The sequence below is a fragment of the Pan paniscus genome, chromosome 17, assembly GCF_029289425.2.
Source record: "Pan paniscus chromosome 17, NHGRI_mPanPan1-v2.0_pri, whole genome shotgun sequence".
Taxonomy (NCBI): domain Eukaryota; kingdom Metazoa; phylum Chordata; class Mammalia; order Primates; family Hominidae; genus Pan; species Pan paniscus.
In genome coordinates this window covers 81,566,015-81,588,947 of record NC_073266.2, presented here as the reverse complement: position 1 = coordinate 81,588,947, position 22,933 = coordinate 81,566,015, and the positions used below count along the sequence as shown (strand labels likewise).

General features: G+C 35.0%; 1 protein-coding gene across 2 annotated transcripts in view; it reads left to right on the top strand.

Moving 5' to 3' along the window:
* LOC100988975 (putative uncharacterized protein encoded by LINC00305) overlaps nucleotides 1-11,316 on the top strand; it is a 76,064-nt gene extending 64,748 nt beyond the window's left edge. Inside the window, exon 2 of one of the 2 annotated variants that reach the window (XR_010110164.1) lies at nucleotides 3,567-11,316. Coding sequence is in view for 1 of the 2 variants with exons in the window: in XM_063597357.1 (XP_063453427.1) it covers nucleotides 3,567-3,667 (101 nt within the window). In the remaining variant the exon portion in view is untranslated. The remainder of the gene's footprint in view (nucleotides 1-3,566) is intronic. The other variant, XM_063597357.1, reaches the window with a different exon arrangement.
* Nucleotides 11,317-22,933: the final 11,617 nt, after the last annotated feature.

Genomic DNA, 22,933 nt, shown 5'->3' with positions numbered 1-22,933 from the left:
AAGCCCAGCATGGGGATCCTCCCTACAGGAACTCTCCCTGGGGAACAAAGTGCATGTCTAAGAAAATGGGCTCTTCTTCTTAGGTAATGACATTCGAGTCAGATTCAAATTGCTAAATACAAATCCTAACAAATCAAGGTTACCATCAAGCAGGTTTATAATTGTCACTTTTAAAAAGCTGCTCTAAATAGATTCCCTTTGAGCATTATAATGAGAACCAGGAATTTAGGAAGAGCTCTAAGAGGTGCTAAGAATTAGGATCCACTCATGCTCTACTAGAAGAGAAATGACAGTTAACTTGGAGATAAGGGCATTAAAAGGGGCCCGTGCTCCTTTTCTCTGAGTTCCCATGTGCAGGTCAGCACCACTTGGTTCTTTACCAAGGGCAAGACTTGCCAGACAGGGCTAGTACATAAAGTTTCTGGTGTGATTATTAGTGCTGTCACATACTTTTTCTCTTGGCTGTTTGTCTCAAAGTTAATAGCACGTACAGTGTATTGAAGACTATAGAGTTTAAATGTGTATTGCCTAGGTAAAGACCACACGGTATGAGAACTTAGGAAGAAACACTATTCCCGGAAATCAGAAGTGTCAGCCACACTAATAGAATTATAGTCAGTGGGAACAATGGGGTATCACGGTGAGGTTTTTGAAGAGCCAGCCTTAAGTGGACCAGGAAATCCATTAGGGGAAAGCAAGGGGAAGCTGCAAAGACAGTGGTGGGAGAGCTCCTCCATAGCTCCTGTCTGGGGTGAGGAATGCCTGCATTTCTACCACTTCTTTGGCTAAACATTCTAAAGGTCATTTTAAAAATATTTATTAAAGGGGAGGGGAGTAAAAAATACAAAAAGAAAATTAAAGTAGGATGATTAAAGGAAGGTGAATGGCTAAAGAGACTAAATATAAGATTAAGGACAAGGTAAGGGACAATTTAATGGAGTAAAATTTTTAATACAATTTAAAACCCAATAATATTAAAAAGTTAAACTTTAAGAATCAAATCAAGCATGAATTAGAAAGTTCTAGATGTTTTATCTGGAGTTAAAATGGAATTTTTTTCAAATATTTTAGAAATAAGAATTTTAAAAGAAGAAAGATTAAAATGAAAGAAAAGAGAAGCAAGAAGTCTATAGAATGAACAGGTGAAGTTAACTGAAATGGAAACAGAAAATAAAGTAAAATAATCAGCATTTAGAAAGAGAACAGAAAGTTCTAAAACTGTGTTGAGAAACTAAAAAAACAGAGCATTAAAGAAACAAGATAATATAGTTAATGTGCAGGTGAAAGAGGGAACAAGACTGGAAAGGGGACTAGGCTGAGAGGATAGATACAGAATTCACACTGTCAGCAAGCCAGTGATGTGAATTCCTGGTTAAGCTTTGTGCAATCCATTTCTGTCTCTGCCACTGTAGCTGCCCAAAGGATTCTCCTTGCCCGCTGCCCAGAGAGAGCCTATTTATCTAGACACGGGAATTGCAACAGAGAAAGAATGCATTTCACGCAGGGCCAGCTAAATGAGAAACTGGAGTTTTGTTACTCAAATCAGTCTCCCCCCGAAAATGTGGAGACTGAGGTTTTTTAAGGATAATTTGTCAGGAGTGGGGAGTGCTGATTGGTTGGGCCATGGATGAAATCACTGGGGCTTTTGGTGGGTTCTCTCTGTTGTCTTCTGTCCCTGTTCTGTTGTCTTCTGTTCCTGATTGGGCCAGATTACCAGTCTAGGTGGTGCCATCTGGTGCTTCAGAATGGCAGGATCTGAAAAAAAAGTCTCGAGCACCAATCTTAGGTTTTACAATAGTGATGTTATCCCTAGGAGCAATTGGAGAAGTTTTATCTTGAGACCTTTGGCTGTATGACTCCTAAACCATAATTTCTAATCTTGTGGCCAATTTGTTAGTCTTACAAAGGCAATCTGGTCCCCAGAGGCAAAAAGGGGTTTTGTTTCAGGAAAGGGCTTTTATCACATTTGTTTCAAAGGACCAAATGTGATTTGGTTTAAAGGACCAAGATTAAAAGAGGCCCCTTTTCCCTCCACCTTCATCATAGCCATGCTGTTTTTTCATTTGTTTGTTTTTGGGTTTTTTCCCCAACTTGCCCAGAGAACAGGCTTGCGAAACCATGTGGTCATGTCCACCTGGAGGATGCAGCTTTCTCCACTGTGTACAAGGGCGTTATATGGGCTAGCTGTCGCCCCAGATGTTTTTTTAAATTGTTCACATCATCTCACATAATATTTTCACAGCTTGGGCTTTTCAAAATTGAACTTCTTAAGTACTTAACTACTCAAATTCTTTTAACTACTTAACTACTCAAATTCTTTTAACCCAATATTTATATGAATACCTGAAATAATCAAGAAATGAAATCAAACAAGTATGTTAAACAAAAGCCATTTAAGTTTAACAATAAATAGTTATTTTTATGTGCAGCACATAAATCCAGGGAATTACTAATGTTGGTATCTTTTGAGAACATTTTTTCCTTTGTGACTTTGGTTTATGCAAATAGCTATATCTTATGAGCTCATACCCTGAAGTTACAACTTGATGCCTGAGGATTGATTCTTGTATTCCCTTTAATCTTCCTCCAGTCTGACCTGGTACTTACATAGTTTAATCCTTGCATTAGTATTTTAATATAGATTTGATTTGGATTGAAATGAGCAAGAAGATTCACTGGAATCTGTCTAAAGAGATTACTTGTGTGATTTCATGTTGCCGCATTAGTAGTCTGTGATAGATATACTCTATTTGCAGAGTACATCTACCTTCAAATCAAGTGTCTTGCCAAAAGGCAATGTGACAGCTAAGCTTGAAGTTTATAAAAAAATAGCTATTTGGTTCAGGAAAAAATAAAACAACTCACAACTTTTCACTAAAACCAAGCCTGCTCTTCTTTTCCAGATGGATTATATTGGATAAATGTGTTTATTCCTATTTTCAATACTTAAACACACAGACACACACAGATAATTTGTATCTTGAGACCAATTTCTTTTATCTGTACAATAAAAAAATTGGACTAGATACTGTTGTTTTTAAAAAATAAAAATAGTTTTCTTTTTCTTTTATTAATAATTCATGGTTATGACAGAAAAGAAAAAGATTTAAAATAAGTGAAGGTGATTCTAGACTTACCAATAAAAAATATTGTTAATATCTTCATATACAGTCTTACAGACATGTTTTGCATATGTGTAAATATGCAATTATATATTTCAAATAATTTTGCACTACATATTGTTTGATAACATCTTTCACTTATCATTGTATTGTTTCTGTCAGAGATTATCTTTCAATTTTATACACCATAAATTACAAACCTAGCTCCAATTAATGTACTTAAAATTATTTTCTAGTTTCTGCTTTATGAGTAATTCTATGATAAAATCCTGGTATAGATAAATGAACATTTATTCAATTATTTTTAGAATCACTGCCTGCAAGTAGAATTTGTTTTTTAAAGTATGCATATTCTAAATTTAGGTATGTATGAATTTGGAATCATTTGATCAAGTTTAAACTCTTTCTCTACTGCAATAATGTGGATTACTTTTGTTTGTACAGCATGCAGGAAGAACCTTTCAAAAGGTTACAACCAGAGACCTGAAGGAAGCAAGGAAGAAAGCCACATGGTTGTCAAAGAGAAGAGGAAAGGAGATCACTAAGCTGGATGACGTTTTCTGTTTCTTTGAAAACAGAGAAGATGACAAGTTAGGGAGAGATCAGAGGTCATACTGTGAAGCACCTTTAGATAAACGGCAGGGACTTTGGATTTTCTTTTTGAATATAAGCATAATCCATTGAAAGGTCTCATGCAGGGAAGTGGCAAAACACTTTTAAAATTTTTCATCTTTTCTTTCTGAAGTAGAGTTCACTCTCCATTTATTTGTCTTCTTTGATATCTCTCAATAGAATGTTGCAGTTTTAGTATTCTCCTTTTAAACATTTGTTTAACTTTCTTGTTCTTCTAAATAATAATTTATTTTCCTTATTTTCATCATTAGTGTCCCTGAAATGCCAGAGTTTCAGACTAGGTCTACTACTCACCACACAAAAAGCCAATCACTGAGACACAAGTATTGTCAAGTAAGAAGGCTTTAATCAAGTGCTGCAGCCTAGTTGATGAGAGATTAGTCTCAAATCCACCTCCCTGATGGACTAAAATCAGGGGATTATGTAGTAGAGAAGAAATGTAACTACATGTGAGGAAATAGGAATCAGGGAGGGATAAGCAAGAGGAGTTGGTCAAAAAGACACGGGTGGTCAGTTAGGCCACCATGATGGGTGAGGGGTCTGGCATCCCATTGTCTAGATGCAGTGATCTGGTGAGTTTCAGCTCCTTGATACTATCTGGGAAGCCTGAGGGTTGGTTTCCTAAGAAACGACCTCAGATAAGAGAGAAATGTCGCTTTCTTAAGTTTCATGACTAGGAAGGTCAATTTCTATGTTTATTCAAAAAAACCCATAAATATCAGTTCTATGGGACAACTGCACCAGTTTCATCAGCACTTTAGCAAAAAACATCTTATTGGTTCCTTCAGTAGTTAATTCTTAGGTTCTATGAACACAGTGCTGTACCAATGATTCATAAGTAAGTCTTTGCAGATCCATTCAAGAACATAAACTTCTAGGGAGCTAGGGAGAATGGTTTGGGATTACCTTTACATCTGGTCCGCTCCAGTCACCTCAGAAGAGACAGGGGGACAGATTCAAGCACATTAAAATCAGATGAGCTGTACCTTCCTCTTAATTTTGCTATGAATCTAAAACTGCTCTAAAATAAATAGTCTTTTAAAAAAATCAGATGAGTGCTTTCTAGGAAAACTGTGACCTCATCCGACAAACTCTTACAGTTCTCTGGCTCTGGTGGACTTTGGTTCCCAGGCCCTTAGATCTTTCCTAAATTAAATGCCTTAGATCAGCATCCCCCAAAATATATGTGGAGGCTCAGATCCTAAAGGTCTGGATTCTAACGCGCAACAAAATTTGGGAATAACTATTCAAGACTAACCTTTGATCTCCTACTTTTTTTTGGAAGATCCGGGATTCCGTATTACTGTACTAGCAGTAATCAGGCCAGGCCTTGGAAAGCAAGTAATCTGATTGGAGTTGCTCAACATGAAATTGCCATGAAGTCAAGTTTCCAATTCAGAGAAAAACAGATGAAGAGAAATTCAATATCAAATTTTATTTAGGCCTTCATTTATGTGAAAAAAATATATGTATTTGTGGTCTAACAATTTTCTTTGTATCCTTACAGTTTTCTAGGAAACGCTCTGGGTAAAATTTAGAAAATGGTACAGATAGACCCAGAGCATATTGGAAAGACTATACCATGAGGTGATGCTTGGAAGGATAAAACCTTCTCAAGATGTAGAGAATAGCTTGCTTTAGTGAAACGAGAATGAGTTAGTATGTGAGAAGGCCTAGGTTCAAATCTCTAGCCACTTAACTTGATAAACCCTTAGTTTACTCAGCTGTAAAATGGAGAAATAGCAAATATGTCTTTTATAAGATTTTTGTGAAAATCAAATATGAAAATGCATGTTAAAGTAATCAATCAAAGGCTAAAAACATACAAACTACCAATCCACTTAAATTTCTAGAAAGTATACATCATTGGTTCATGTGTTAGGAGAGAGCACTCCTTCTCCATATACATCCCTGGGATGAAGTTTGCCAGACACTCAGTCCTTGGGTGAAAGAAACTTTAGGTTGAAATTGTTCCAAGTAATTTATTACCATAAAGCAAACATCTGCAAAGACTGAAATCTGTTTGAAATGTAGGCTAGATTTATTTTTTCACATACTACTATTGTCATATAAAAATAACATAAAAATAGTAAAAATTAAAATTAAAAACTCATTGGGAAATACCCAATTGCCCTTTTCATACTTGAAGTATAGGACTCCTAGGATGTTCACAATCTACAATATGAAGCTACTAGTCTTGTAACTCTTGCAAAAGACCACAGAGAAGGTACAGAGACTAGATGAAATAGGAAACCCAGTATTTTTATTGTATTTAACTTGTAGTTATCATCAAGCTGATCACATACTATGTGTAACATGCTATGTTAGGCACAGCAAGGAATACAGGGAAGCATTAACCATCAAAGAGCTTACAATGAGGGCGGGAAAACAAAACACACACCTGTGAATATTTAACTAAAAATATGACAGATGAAACAGCAGCAATATCAGAAGATATGAAAATAAAAGCAACAATTAATATGATTCAATATGTAACAACTACAGAAAAATACCACTCTGGTTTCTTAAAAGGATGACATTTAAGTGTCATTTATTAAAGGATAATTTTCAAGAATCAGGTAAAATCATGAGTCTCACATAGATATAAAATGAATACGTGTTAAAGATTGTTTTAAACTCATTATTAGTGAGGAAAACAGTAAGCTGTTACGATCACTTTTAAAAATAAGTTAAAGGAGCAGAAAGTTATGTGTAGTAAAGGAATGTTCAAATGCATTTACAAATAGAGAGAGACCTGCTTTTTTCCCTGGAGGGAGGGAATTCAATTGAATCACCAAACAAAATTATTTTGCATGTCTATAGACAAGAATTATCGCATCTTGCTATCAGTTATCTACAACTTACACAGTTGTAAAATGGATCAAAGGCAATGCCAAGAGTCCCCATAGAATCAGAATCAGATAACCCAGAAGGGTATGCTCAAAGCACTTAGTTTTCCATTGAAGCACACAATTTTCCCTGCAAGGTTCAATCTAAATCTAAACTATCATTTCCCCACAAGTAGTTTCCAAAAGTCACATTTGTTATGAAGATATTACTAATGTGAGAAGATTTATCAACACTTATTATACATTTTCATCATGCAAAGTATTTTAAATGACTTTAATTAAAAATTAAAAAGTAAAGCAATATATTTGTATCACAATATGATACGGTATAATATGAACTATATTAATTGAAATCACATATTACCATAACTGCCCAGTGGGTTCACCTTGACTGCTGCCTAGACAGAGCTGATTTATCAAGACAGGGGAATTGCAATAGAGAAAGTGTAATTCACACAGAGCCAGTTGTGTGGGAGACTGAAGTTTTATTATTACTCAAATCAGTCTCCCGAAGCATTTGGGCATCAGAGGATTTAAGGATAATTTGGTGGGTGAGGGAAAGCCAGTGAGTTGAGAGTGCTGGGTGGTTGGGTGAGAGATGAAATCACAGGGAATTGAAGTTGTCCTCTTGTGCTGAGTCAGTTCTTGAGTGGGGGCCACAAGATCAGATGAGCCAGTTTATGATCTGGGTGGTGCCAGCTGATCCATCAACAGCAGAGGCTCCAAAATATCTCAAGCATTGATCTTAGGAGCAGTTTAGGGAGCATCAGAATCTTGTAGCCTCCAGCTGCAATGACTCCTAAGTCATAGTTTCTAATCTTGTGGCTAATCTGTTAGTCCTACAAAGGCAGTCTAGTCCCCCGGCAAGTAGGAGGTTTGTTTTGGGAAAGGGTCGTTATCGTTTTTGTTTTAAACTATAAACTAAGTTCCTCCCAAAGTTAGTTCAGCCTACACCCAGGAATAAACAGGACAATTTGGAGGTTAGAAGCAAGATGAAGTTGGTTAGGTCAGCTCTTTTTCAATGTCTCAGTTACAATTTTGCAATGGCAGCTTCAATATGAAATTGAATATAAAACACTAACTTGTTAAGTAAAAAATTTGAGACACCTGTAAAATGATGTTCTCACACCCATCAATGGCTCCCCCACCAAAAAAATCAAAATGTTGGTTTCAGCAAAGTGTCAGTCAGTAAAATGTCATGATCAATTAAATTACTTGGGTTATATTATTTTGAAATTAACACAAGAGAAAATACATTCTTTCAGAAAATTCCCTTTTGGCTGCTTTAAGGAGCTTCTCTTTAAATTTTGTTTTCTGGCAAAATATACTACACCATTGATTTTATGCTCATTCCTTAAAATAAGTATGACTTCATCCAATGTTGGGGACCTTATAGTCATTCAAATCATTTTTTCCTCCCAAAATAACCATGGTGTGACATTCCTGAAGCAGAGATTGTATGTCCTACTGAGTCATATTTCTAGCTAGTCACCTTGTCTCCTGCTTCTCTTTTTGTCATTTAATTGCAAGACTAGGATCTACTAAATATAGTGTTTGGCTGTTTTTACCTCCTCTAGGGGTAATAGATGATTTATAGGATGACATTGATATGGGTTGGCTGATTCACAGGTACCCAGCATTCAGATTAATGCATTGGACTTTTCCCTGGGCTGTGAGTCCTAAAATTTGGTAGGATTGATTGCTTTAAGTGCCACTCTTGTGAGTTTCAGAATACTTTTTCCTCTTAATTTCCCCTAGATTTGAAACCATGTTCTAAGAAGGCATTAAATTCCAAATTTAATTATAAACTCAAGAATTGCAGAAGTGCTTCTGTATTAGAAGGTTAAGTAATAAAATAGTTAAGATCTAAAATTATATCATGCCATAAAAAATAGATGTTTTGCCTTCATTCTTTCCTCGACAGGTCTAACCAACTCTATCTCTACAGAAAAGGGTAGCCACAGTCAAACCAGAAACACAATGGGCAGACCCTTCATTTGCTTTGAAAGCTTGACAAGTACAGAGCTTGTTCCTATCTACAAAATACCAGGAGCATGCATTACTGGAAAAGCATCAGTGCCCCTCCATATAAATAACAAAAGAAGTGGGAAAGGTGACATGCATAATAACTTCTGTTTCATGAATTATCTATGTACAGTGATAAGATAAAGCAGTGTGGTATAGCAGACAGATGTGAGCATGGGAGTCAAGCTCACCTTCATTTTGATTTCAGCTCTACTGTTCATCCGCTCTCCAATCCTTTGAGCCTCACTTTGTTCATGTGTAAAACTAAATATAATCATGGCTACTTTATAATGCATTGCAATAAAAAATAACATATAGGCATTTAGTAAGTTTTAATAATTGAAATATGAGCACAAAGTCATAGGTGGAGGTTTTCTCCAATGGTTTTTTTTTTTTTTTTTTTTTTTTTTTTTTTTTGGAGTCTCCCTCTGTCGCCCAAGCTGGAGTGCAGTGGCATGATCTCACTCGCTGCAACCTCTGCCTCTCAGGTTCAAGTGATTCTCCTGCCTCAGCCTCCCGAATAGCTGGGAATACAGGCGCCCACCACCACAACCAGCTAATTTTTCATACTTTTAGTAGAGAAGGGGTTTTGCCATGTTGCCCAGGCTGGTTTTGAACTCCTGAGCTCAGGCAATCTGCCCACCTTGGCCTCCCAAAGTGCTGGGATTATAGGCACGAGCCACCACACCTAGCCTCCAGTGGTTCTTTAATTCTTCATCTAAAGTAGATTTAGGAGTCAGAGAGAAAATAGAGCTCATCGTATCCAGCTCAAGCACTGCCCATACTGACCCATGGGCTTGGATTGACCTTCAGGCTGACCTAGACTCTTTTCCCTTCTCATCATTCTCAGAAGCAGTGGCTGCTCCTTGCACTGAATATTCACCCATGGTGAGGAAGAGCCATAATAACCCAGAGTGACATCTGGTACAGAGAAAACAGCATTCACTTTGGAGTCAGCAAGACCCAAATTTAAATTCTGTCTCCTTTACTGTCTCTGTGATCATGTTGAGACTTTGCTTTTTCATCCTATGTAAAAAAAATAGCTTCCTTTAAAAACTCTTGTAAAAGTTAAATTCCATACGTGCTGTAAGCATTCTAGGCTTGGGGTATATTTTCATAACCCTTTAGCTTCCTGCCAGACGCTGCCAATTGTTTCCTAACAGCTGCCAACTATTACTTTAAAAACATGCCTATTTTGACAAAATAAAGTTCTATCAAGAAATAATGAGGGAGAGGGACAACAGGCTGAAAGAAGAGAAGCAGGAAATCTGGCCTTTGCCTTTGGCTACTGGAAGGTGATCTTCAGGCCCCTCGAGTGCCCTGCCTGATGAGAATGTATTTTCTGGGAGCTTTGTCCTTCAGGAAGTCTAGTTCATGTCCTTTGTAGGGACATGGATGAAATTGGAAATCATCATTCTCAGTAAACTATCGCAAGAACAAAAAACCAAACACCGCATATTCTCACTCATAGGTGGGAATTGAACAATGAGATCACATGGACACAGGAAGGGGAATATCACACTCTGGGGACTGTTGTGGGGTGGGGGGAGGGGGGAGGGATAGCATTGGGAGATATACCTAATGCTAGATGACGAGTTAGTGGGTGCAGTGCACCAGCATGGCACATGTATACATATGTAACTAACCTGCACAATGTGCACATGTACCCTAAAACTTAAAGTGTAATTAAAAAAAAAAAGGAAGTCTAACAATGTGATTTGTAATGAAAACTTAGAGTAAGGCTATATCAGTTCTGACCTCCAAAGAACCTGATAATTAAAGATATTAGCTCAAACTCCAGGAAAGCTAGGGACTGAAGTTTAGCCACACAGGTAGTATGTTATTGACCTGAATAAAATTCTGGATACCAAAGGCTTGGGTGAGTTTTCACAGTTGGTAATTGTCTGTGTATATCATCACACACTGTGGCCAGGAGGAGGGAAGGCCACTCTTGAAGCCACAGGGAGAGGGCAACTAGAGCTCTATATTGAGCCCATCCTGGACTCTGCCCTATGCCTCTCTTTCCTTGGCTGATTTTAATTTGTATCTGAGCTATAATAAACTTTAACCATGAGTATAGGAGCTGTCAGTGAGTTATATGAGTCTTTCTAGAAAATTATCAAACCTGAGATGTTTACGGGAAACCCTTCAAACTTCCATTTGATATCAGCAGTGAGAGCAGTCTCATGGGAACTGTTCCCTCTAATTTTGTAGTTGTTCTCAATTTCTCACTCTTCCAAAGAGAGGAAAAACGTCAAAAGGGCAAGGAAATTTTAAAGGGACGCATAGAGATAGAAAAAAAAAAAGATAGAAAAAGGAAAGGACAAATAAACTAATAGAAAAGACAGGTGGAAAAAGGAGAAATGAATTTTTCTGAAAAGTTATGTGAGGACTAATAACGGATAGCAAGACAGCAGGACTGAAGAGGTAATTTAGGACAGTAAGCTGGGTTAGTTACATAAGAATGTATTAGCAAGCTGCTAAAAAATATAGTCTCTAAGATCACACCTCCAGAGATTTTGATTCAGTAGGTTCAGAATTGAGCTCAAATAACCTGTAATTGTTTTAAAGCACCATGGGTGATTCTGCCATGTTTGGGAATGACTAGTATACGGGAAAATCATAGAGGACTTTAAATGTCAAGCTGAAGTGAATAAACTTTTGGTGGTTGAAATATTTTTCTTTGTACTCTTACCTAACTGGGAATTTCACCGCAGCACCGTTGATGTCATCTGTGATATCATGAGGGTGGAAGCATCAACTCTGCAGCCGACAGACCACAGATTGGGCAGTCCCCAGGATCTCCTTATTGGTTCCACAGCGTTCTCTGCCACAGATCAGTAGTGACCTGTCAGGAAATGTTGACAATCTCATCAAAAGTGATATTCCCACAGTGTTTAGTGATTTTCTACTTTCTTCTGTCTCTTGGCAGATCGTTGAGGGCTTTGATAATCAGGGCAAAGGCAGAAGTTACCCATTCCCTCTGTTTCTGTCTGTTTTGAATGGTCAGTTTCACTATAATCTTTAGACCCTTCCAGTCTCCAGTTACTCTGATGATGTCATCAGCAACTTTTTCTGGAGACAGATCCAGAAGACTAATTTTGGGACCTCAGCAGATGTGGCATGAGTTTTCCACCAGTACACCTCAGGTATACATCTCTGATCTTCTTGGGGTTGAACTGAGGCAGAATAATAGAGGATGTTGGTGTGGGATGAACTTGGATGTGAGACAAATAAAGAAAGTTTCACCTTGGCTTTCTTCAAGCCAAAAACTGGAAGCTGAACAAGTTTTTCTAAGTGCTTGTCCCATAGATTATTTCTTCTAAGTTCTTTCATTTTATATACAAGAAACAGAATTGTTTATTAAAAGTTAACTTATGATGTCTAAGTATGCCACATTTAGCAATGCAGAAAGAGTGTCCTTCAATTTAGGACCACTTGAGGAGGCACAAAAGGTATGCTTCAAGCTCTGAATACTTGCTTTAGCATTGTTCTCATTCTTCCCAGAGAGGGCATCTCTATCAACACAAATTTAGTTGATCTAAAGTAGAAACCAGGGTAGCCCTACATGACATAGCAAAGCTCTTAAGTTTAGAGTGATCAATTTTCCCATTTCAATGGGATCTCAACTGTAGGATCTTCCAATAGCTAAGTATCCACAGTCTGGCTGTCCCATCTTGTCAATGAATGACTCAAAGTGTCACAGTGTTGTAATACCTGCCTCAGTCTTCAAAATTACATTTTACAGCCTAGTGGCAGTTGCAATTTTGAAAAGAAATGTATTAAATTTTATCACACTAAACTTGTATGACTTCAGAATGTTTTGTAAGGATTAATGGATTTTAGGCATTACTTTATAAGACTTCATAAAGTATACCAACTACTCCTACTTATATAAGCTATGGGAAGGAGGAGTAAGAGCCTTAGAGCAGAGCTTGGCAAACTTTGGTGGAAAGGGAAAAATAGTAAAATTTTAGACTTTTTGGGCCACTCACCGTCTCTGTCACAACTACTAAACTCTGCCATCATGGGGCAAAAGCAGCTACAGGCAACATGTAAACTTTATTTACAAAAACAGTTGTCAGGATGGATTTGGTACTAAAGCCAGAGCTGCCTGACCCCTGGCTTACAGAAATGAGGAAAACAGAATAGTGTGAGAGAATCAATGGACAAATTATTAGAATTGATAAGAGATTTTAGTAAGCCTGCCAGATATTGAATCAATTACAAGAATAATAGTATTTCTACACAATAGCAATAACAATAAGAGACTGCAACTAAAAATAAGATACTATTTACATTAGTAACAAATATTATAGAGAATCTGGGAATTAATGAAGATTGCACAATACTACTCTGGGAAAAAGTATGAAACTGTCATACAGGATATAGCGATTGATCTCTCTAAAAAGAGAAGTAGGCCACCTTAAATTTTCCCTAAATTTTTCTGTAAATGCAAAGCAATTCTGGGATAGTTCAAATAATGGATTCTCAAAGATGCCCACATGATAATCCCCACAACCTGTGAATATGTCACCTTCCATGACAAAAAAAAAAAATCTGCAAATGTGATTAGGATTATCAACTTTGAGATAAGGAGATTATACTGGATTATCCAAGTGGGTAGATTTAATCATGAGGACATTTAAAAGCAGAGGGCCTTTCCCAGCTGGTCAGAGGGACATATGACAATGTCGCTGGCTCTGAAGATGGAAGAAGAAGGTCATGAGCTTAAGATATCCTCTAAAAGCTGAAAAAGGCAAGGAAATAGATTCACCCTTAAATCTTCCAGAAGAGAACGCAGCCCTGCAGGTGACTTATTTTTTATGCAAGTGAAATCATGTGGGATTTCTAACCTACAGAACTGTAAAACAATATATTTGTGTTATGTTTGTGGTAATTTATTATGGCAACAATAGAAAACTAATACAGAATTTTTTTTTTTTTTTTGAGATGGAGTCTCACTCTGTCACCCATGCTGGAGTGCAGTGGCGCAATCTCGGCTCACTGAAAGCTCCGCCTCCCGGGTTCACACCATTCTCCTGCCTCAGCCTCCCAAGTAGCTGCCATTACAGGTGCCCGCCACCACACCTGGCTAATTTTTTGTATTTTTAGTAGAGACAGGGTTTCACCATGTTAACCAGGATGGTCTCACTCTCCTGAGCTCATGATCCACCCGCCTCGGCCTCCCAAAGTGCTGGGATTACAGGCGTGAGCCACCACACCAGGCCACTAATACAGATTTTTATCAAAGCCCCAGTTGAAATTTTTTGAGGATTTTGTAATCTTAGTCTAAAATCTATAATGGCTACAAAAAATTAATTCAGCATTGAAAAAGAAGAGTGAAGAGAAGGAGTCATTCATTACCTGTATTAACATAGTATAAAGCCATAGTAATAACTGTATGAAATGCATGTAAAAACAAATAGACCAATAAGATAGAGTGCTCAGAAATATACTCATTTATTTATACATGTAGGTAATATTTGATAAAGGTGTTCCACAAATCATCAGGAAAGCACAAGTTTTTAAAAATATATATATTTGCACCCTGTACCTGCCTACCACAACCAGTGACTGCATGCACCATCAGGAGGCCTGAGAACAGGTCCTCCCAGCCCAGCTCTGGCCCTCCCAGTACCTAAGCATGCCATCCAGGTTCCTGGGGATTGCCCAGCTCAGTCCACAACCATTGGCACCTGAGCACTCCTACTGGGATCTGAAGTTGGGCCCAACCAACCTACCACTACCTACACAGCTGGAAGGCACCCACATGCAGGCCTGGGGATTCACCCAGCCCACCCATCACAGCCACTGCCAACACCAGCGTGAACCACTTGGGTCCCAGAAGGTTGGCCAACTACTGCTACCACCATTGCCCATACCACACACACTACCCAAGGGCCAAGAACCCAACCACTCATCCAGCCCACCACTGTCATTTCCAGCACCCAAGCAAGCTACATGAAGGCCCGAGAATTTGCCTGCCTGAACCCACTAACACCAGTGCCAGCATATGCCACTCTGAAGCCCAAGGACAGGAACACTCAGCCCACTGTTGCCATGACTAGAGCTTGAAGACTGGCCCATGTAGCATCTCAGGGCTCAGCAAAACTTCACCAAGGAAATCACAGACATCACTGATGCTATTTACCATCAAAGAAATCATACAGAGACTACACTACTGCATATACCAAGAAACAAAGCCAATGCACCCTACACAATCAATACTATAGATACAGCTTCAGGAAGAAGTCCTCCCCCTGTGAAAGCAAATTTAAAAAGTTGGAAGAAGCAACTGTTATACCACATGTGCAAATATCAACATAAAGACACAGGAAACATGAAAAAACAAGGAACTATGAGATCTCCAAAGGAATATAATAATTTTCCAGCAATATATCTTGATTTTAAAATGAAATTTAAGAAATTATAGAAAAAAAGGAATTTAAAATATTGATACTAAAGAAGATCAGTGAGATACAAAAGAATTATGAAAAACAATAAAAAGAATTCAGAGAAAGAGAATAATGAATGAGAAATTTACCAAAGAGATAGATATCATAAAAAGGAACCAAACAGAAATTCTGGAACTAAAGAATTCATTGAATGCATACAAAATATGTTCAAAAGCTTCAACAATAGACTAGATCAAGCAGAAGAAAGAATCTCAGAACTTGAAGACAGGTGTTTTAATGTAAGCCAGTTAGACAAAAATAAAGAATAAAGAGGCCGGGCACAGTGGCTCACACCTGTAATCTCAACACTTTGGGAGGCCAAGGCGTGTGGATCACCTGAGGTCGGGAGTTCAAGACCAGCCTGACCAACATGGAGAAACCCTATCTCTACTAAAAATAAAAAATCAGCTGGGTGTAGTGGAGCATGCCTGTAATCCCAGCTACTTGTGAGGCTGAGGCAGGAGAATCACTTGAACCTGGGAGGCAGAGGTTGCAGTGAGCTGAGATTGAACCATTGCATTCCAGCCTGGGCAAAAAGAGCAAAACTCCATCTCAAAAAAGAAAAAAGAAAAAGAAAAAAGATTTTTTTTTTTTTAGTGAGCAAAGCCTACCTGACAGATGGGACACCATAAAATGACTGAATATTCAAATATTTGGTGTCCCAGAAGGTAAAGAAAAAATGAATTGATAATAAAACCTACTTAATGATATAATAGATGAAAACTTTCTGTATAGTAAGAGATTTACACATCCACAAATAGGGGGCTCAGAAATCCCCAAGCAGATGCAGTTAAAAAGCTCCTCACAACACATTATAGTCATATTGTCAGAAGTCAAAGACAAAGAAAGAATTCTAAAAACAGCAATAGAAAAGTGTCTAGTCACTTATAAGAGAACTCTCATCAGACTAAGAGTGGATTTCTCAGCAGAAACCTTACAGGCCAGAGAGAATGGGATAATACATTTAAAGTCCTGAAAGAAAAAACCTGCTAGCCAAGGATATTATACCAACAACGTTATTCTTCATACATGAAGGAGAACTGACGTCTTTCCCAAACAAACAAGCTGAGGGAATTCATCGCCACTAAATTGGCACTACAGAAACTCTTTAGTCCTATGCCTGGAAGCGAAAGAATAATATCTACCATCATTTAAAAAATATATATATATAAAAACCACTGGTCAAGCAAACACACAAGAGATAAAACACAAATATTACCAAGACAAAAAAACCACCAAACAACAATGACAAACAATGAGAGAAAGAAACAAAAGGTAAGTATAGAACCAGAAATCAATTAATAAAATGAGAGGAATATGCCCTCACTTATCAATAATAACCTTGAATGTAAATAAATTAAACCTGCCACTTAAAAGATACAGTCTGGCTGAATGAATTTTAAAAATGACCCAACTATATGCTACCTACAAGAATCTCATCTCACCTGTAAAGACACATATAGACAGAAAGTAAGGGAATGTAAAATAATATTCCATGCAAACAGAAACCAAAAGTGAGCAGGAGTAGCTATACCTATATCAGATAAAACAGACTTAGACCAAATGGACCTAACAGACATTTAAAGAGCGTTTCATACAACCACTACAGAATACACATTCTTCTCATCAGCACACAGAACATTGTCCAGAAGAGATCATATGTTAGGACACAAAACAAGTCTCAACAAATATTTAAAATTATAAATCATATCAATTATCTTTTCAGACCACAATCAATAAAACTGGAAGTCACTAACAAAAGAAACTTTGGAAAGTGTACAAATACATGGAAATTAAATAACATGTCCTGGGAGAAATTCAGGATGAAATTTAAAAATTAAATAACCTGCTCAAGGAAGAAATTAAGAAGGAAATCAAAAAATTTATTGAAACAAATGAAAATAAAAACACAACATACCAAAACCTATGGGATACAGCAAAAAACAGTGCTAAGAGGAAGGTTAAAGCAATAAACACCTACATCCAAAAAGTAGAAATATTTCTTAAAAAATCTAACCATGCACCTAAAGAAACTAGAAAAGCAAGAAAAAACCAAAACCAAAATAAGTAGATGGAATAAAATAAAGATCAGAGCAGAATTAAACAAAATAGAGACAAATAAAATAATACGAAGGGTGAACAAAAAAGTTTGTGTTTTGAAAAGATAAACAACATCAGTAAGCCACTTGCTGGAGTAATCAAGAACTCTTACACACTATTAGTGAAAATGTAAATTAGTATAGCCACTATGGAAAACAATGTGGAATTTCTCAAAAATCTAAAAATAAAACTACCATACATTCCAGCCATTTCACTGCTGGGTATTTATCCTAAAGAAAAGAAATCAGTATAACAAAGAGATACAAGCACTCCAATGTTTACTGTAGCACTATTCACAATAACATATATATGAAACCAAACTAAATGTTCAGCAATGGATGGATGAAGAAAATGTGTATAATGTATATATATATATACACAATATGTGTGTGTATGTATATATGTATATATGTGTGTGTGTGTATATATACACACACACACAATGGAATACTATTCAGACATAAGAAGAATAAAATCATGTCATCTGCAGCAACATGGATGGAACTGGAAGTCATTATGTTAAGTATTAAGTTTAAAAAGCCAGGCATAGAAAGACAAATACTCATGTTCTCACTCACATGTGGGAGCTAAAAAAGTTGATTTCACAGAGGTAGAGAGTAGAATGATAGATACCAGAGGCCAGGAAGAGTATGTGAGTGGGAAGGGGGATGAAGAGAGGTTGGTTAATGGGTGCAAACATACAGTTAGATAGAAGATATAACTTCTAATGTTTGATAGTGAACTAGAATGACTAGAAATGACAATGACATATGGCATATAACAAAGTAGCTACAAGAGAGGACTTGAAATGTTCCCAAGTGATAGAAATGATAAATATTCAAGATGATGGATATCCCAAATACCCTGACTTGATCATTACACATTTTATGCATGAAACAAAATATCACATTACTCCATAAATATGTAAAATATTATGGATCAATAAAAAATAATGTATTTGAAAAACTAACTTCTTTAAAAAACAAAACTGAATCCCTACATTACACATAAAAAATTGATGAAAACTAAATGTGTAAGAGGAAAAAAGCTTTATATTAAAGTTAATAGAAATACAGGATTTATATGCATATATATATTTATAAACCATGACTTGGTAAAACTTCTAAAGTAAAAATAATAAGGCATATGCATGATAAATTTGGTTGTATCAAAATTAAAGATTTCTATTCAAAGACATATACTATGGATGGTTCTCATAGATGAAAAAAATGAGAGAAGATTCTTATATGTCTTGGCAAAAAAGTGAATAATATTCAGAAAATACAATGTCTAAATGTCTAGACATTGTTAATTGATAGGAAAATGACAGTAACTGCAATAGAACAATGGTCAAAGGGTCTGAATAAGAAACTGCAAACTTAGGAAGTATGGTCAGCTCTCTGTACCTATGGGTTCTACATCAGTGATTCAACCAACTGAGGATGGAAAATATTCACATATAAAAATGAATGGTTGTGTCTGTACTAAACATGCACAGACTTTTTTTCTTGTCATTATTCCCTAAACAATACAGTATAATCAATATTTACAGAGTTTACATTGTATTAGGTATTATATGTAATCTAGGGATAATTTAAATCATATGGGAGCGTACGCATATGTTATATGCAAATACTACACCATTTTATAACAGGGACTTGAGCATCTGCATATTTTGGTATTTGCGAAAGGTTCTGGATCCAATCTCCCACGGACACCAAAAGACTAACTGTATATGAATACATAAAGAGACACTCAAACTTACTAGAAATCAGAGACATGCAAATCAAAGCAAAGCAACATCACTTGACACCTATTGGATTAACAAAAATTGGAAAGATGGATAACCGATGGGGTGTGGAGACATAGGGGCCCTCAAGCACTGCTAGTGGGATTGTAAACTGCAGCAGCCCCTGTGGAGAGCATCTGGTACATTTGACTAAACTTGGTATAATCCCACCTGCAGTGTGATTCAGCAATTCCACTACTAGTTAGATATGCCAATAAATTTCTCATGCAGACTTCTAAGACGACATGTGTAATATTTATTACAGCATTATTTGGGGAAGTCTGGTGTTGGAGGTGAGATTTGGCAAGTTCATTGCAAGGAGAATGGATAGATAAAGGTTGATGGATGCCCTTCATAGGGTACTACAGAGTAAAAGGAAGCAATGGACTAGATGTACATGTAGCAACATGGATGAATCTTATAAACAGAATGGATGAATCTTATAAAATAATGCCAAGTAACAATATTTTTAAAAACATAATATCTTATATGTAAACTAATAGCATTTACATAAGTTGATAATGTACATATGCATTTTCCAAAAGCACTTATAAACAAAAAGACATGAGATGCTTATGTTGAGAAGGAAGAATACAAAATGGGTACTGGTGATTAAATGGAATGAATTAAAAGTATTGATTGAATGAATGAAGAGCGGGGATTTTACTGGATGAATGATGATTCAGGTATCATTACTGTACCTTCTGCATTTGAGCATAGAAAATAGGAACAGAAAATTTGAATGGAAAGCAAGGAATTATATGAGCTCTTCCTCCAAAATTTACATCACATAAGTTGAAAACTGGGTGAAGTATAAGCAGGGAGCATTTTTGCAATGTTTAAAGTCCTAATTCATAATTTTGAATTGTGTTTTTCTTAAATGGCTCCTTAAATATAAGACTATATTTTAGTGAAGCCAATAATGTTTTCATATTCCTATTGATGTGATCTACAAAGGCAAAAAACAATTTTAAAGACTAATTTCTAATCTTACTTTAATTCCTAAACTAGATTTTCAATGGATACTGTCTTTCCATGACATTAATTGCTACAAAAGAATACAGAAATTTCCCCATAAATAAATAAATCAAAAATTATTTTTGACCTTAGCTATTTTTACAGACTTTTGTCCAGTTTGTTCTATTTTATATAAATTCACTTCTTACACAAATTTGTACATAAAAGAAAAAATAAGAAATTCTCCATATTTGACACTGATCCCTTCTGGTTGATTTTTTAATTTCTTGATGCAACTAGCAGTGGTGCAGTGCAATCATAGCTCACTGCAGCCTCAAATTCCCGGGCTCAAGCCATCCTCCTACTTCAGCATCTTAAATATCTGGGACTACAGGTGCGTACCACCATACCTGACATATATATATGCATACATATATATATATATATATACTATGTGTAGTATATATATATTATATATATTGCATTATATATATAGCATTATATATAATGTATTCTATATTATATATAGCATTATATATAATGTATTCTATATTATATATAGCATTATATATAATGTATTCTATATTATATATAGCATTATATATAATGTATTCTATATTATATATAGCATTATATATAATGTATTCTATATTATATATAGCATTATATATAATGTATTCTATATTATATATAGCATTATATATAATGTCTTCTATATTATATATAGCATTATATATAATGTCTTCTATATTATATATAGCATTATATATAATGTCTTCTATATTATATATAGCATTATATATAATGTCTTCTATATTATATATAGCATTATATATAATGTCTTCTATATTATATATAGCATTATATATAATGTATAATATATTATATATAGCATTATATATAATGGATTATATATTATATATAGCATTATATATAATGGATTATATATTATATATAGCATTATATATAATGGATTATATATTATATATAGCATTATATATAATGGATTACATATTATATATAGCATTATATAAAATGGATTACATATTATATATAGCATTATATAAAATGGATTACATATTATATATAGCATTATATAAAATGGATTACATATTATATATAGCATTATATATAATGGATTATATATTATATATATAGCATTATATATAATGGATTATATATTATATATAGCATTATATATAATGTATTATATATTATATATATAGCATTATATATAATGTATTATATATTATATATATAGCATTATATATAATGTATTATATATTATATATATAGCATTATATATAATGTATTATATATTATATATATAGCATTATATATAATGTATTATATATTATATATAGCATTATATATAATGTATTATATATTATATATAGCATTATATATAATGTATTATATATTATATATAGCATTATATATAATGTATTATATATTATATATAGCATTATATATAATGTATTATATATTATATATAGCATTATATATAATGTATTATATATTATATATAGCATTATATATAATGTATTATATATTATATATAGCATTATATATAATGTATTATATATTATATATAGCATTATATATAATGTATTATATATTATATATAGCATTATATATAATGTATTATATTATATATAGCATTATATAATGTATTATATATTATATATAGCATTATATATAATGCATTATATATATAATATTATATGTATGTGTGTATATATATATTTGTACAGACAAGATTTGGCTATGTTGTCTGGGCTCATCTCAAATTCCTGGCATCAAGCAAACCCCCCACCTCAGTTTCCCAAATTGCTGAGATTAGAGGTACCAGCCACAATACTTGGCTTTGAGCACATTTCTTTATTTGAGGTAAATCTTTCCCTTGAAAATATTTGATTTCAAACAAGTCAATTTCCTGATGATTTTTTTCCAGGAATTTATTTTTCACTGTTTCATTCATGTTTAATGCTGTTTTTAAAAATTCTAGTTATTTTCAGCCATTCTTATGAAAGATGAATTGCCACAGGGGTTCACCAAAAAGAAATGGAATGACATTTATCAAAGAGAATCACATTCATTAAAATTGGAGATACTGATTTTACAAAGGATGATGACTTTAGTCTTTAAACGTGACTATTTTTAATACTGACATATAGGCATTAGACTATAGGGAAAAAACATTTGTCAAAGAGTTTTGAAACTGCAATAATTCTGCTTTCTTCAATGAATATCTTGGCAGAATCCTCTGGGAACAAAATGTCTAAGAGTACAGATTCTATGACAAGGACAAATTCTCACACATACTCTGATTATTCTAACAAAATAATCAGAGAGAGAAGAAAAAGAAAGAAATATCTATTTCTTCCAAGCTTCAGTTCAGATCTATATTCCATGATTCTGACTACCGTTGCAGGGTAGGGGCCAGAGTGAGGGTGTTTAATCAAGTTTGATAATGAAGCAGTTGTCACTACATAAAGTGTAAAATAATATATAAAATATTAGAATTCAGATTCTAAAGGTAAATCAAATATGCATTGCCTGATTATATAATGAGACCTTTTCCCTCCCTCTTTCTCTCCCTACCTGCCCCTTTTCCCGTCTTCCTTTTCTTCATAACACTTGCAGAATGATATCGTAGGAAAAGACCAAAATATTATCCTTAGATGAACCTGAACATATTGTGTGACTGTGAGGAAGTCACCAACCTTCATGGATTTAAATAACACAGTTTTGGTATATAGTGACATGACAAAATTAGACTAAAATTTCTTCTAAATAGGCAATGGGTACTTTTGTCACCCTTTGGAATCTGAAATACAAAATAAAAAGGAGGAAAACTTAGCCAGAGCAGTCAGGCAAGAGAAAGAAATAAAAGGCATTCAAATAGGAAAAAAAAAAAAAAAGGAAGTCAAATTATCTCTATTCAAGGATGATATTATTCTATCCCCAGAAAACCCCAAAGACACTGCCAAAAGTCTC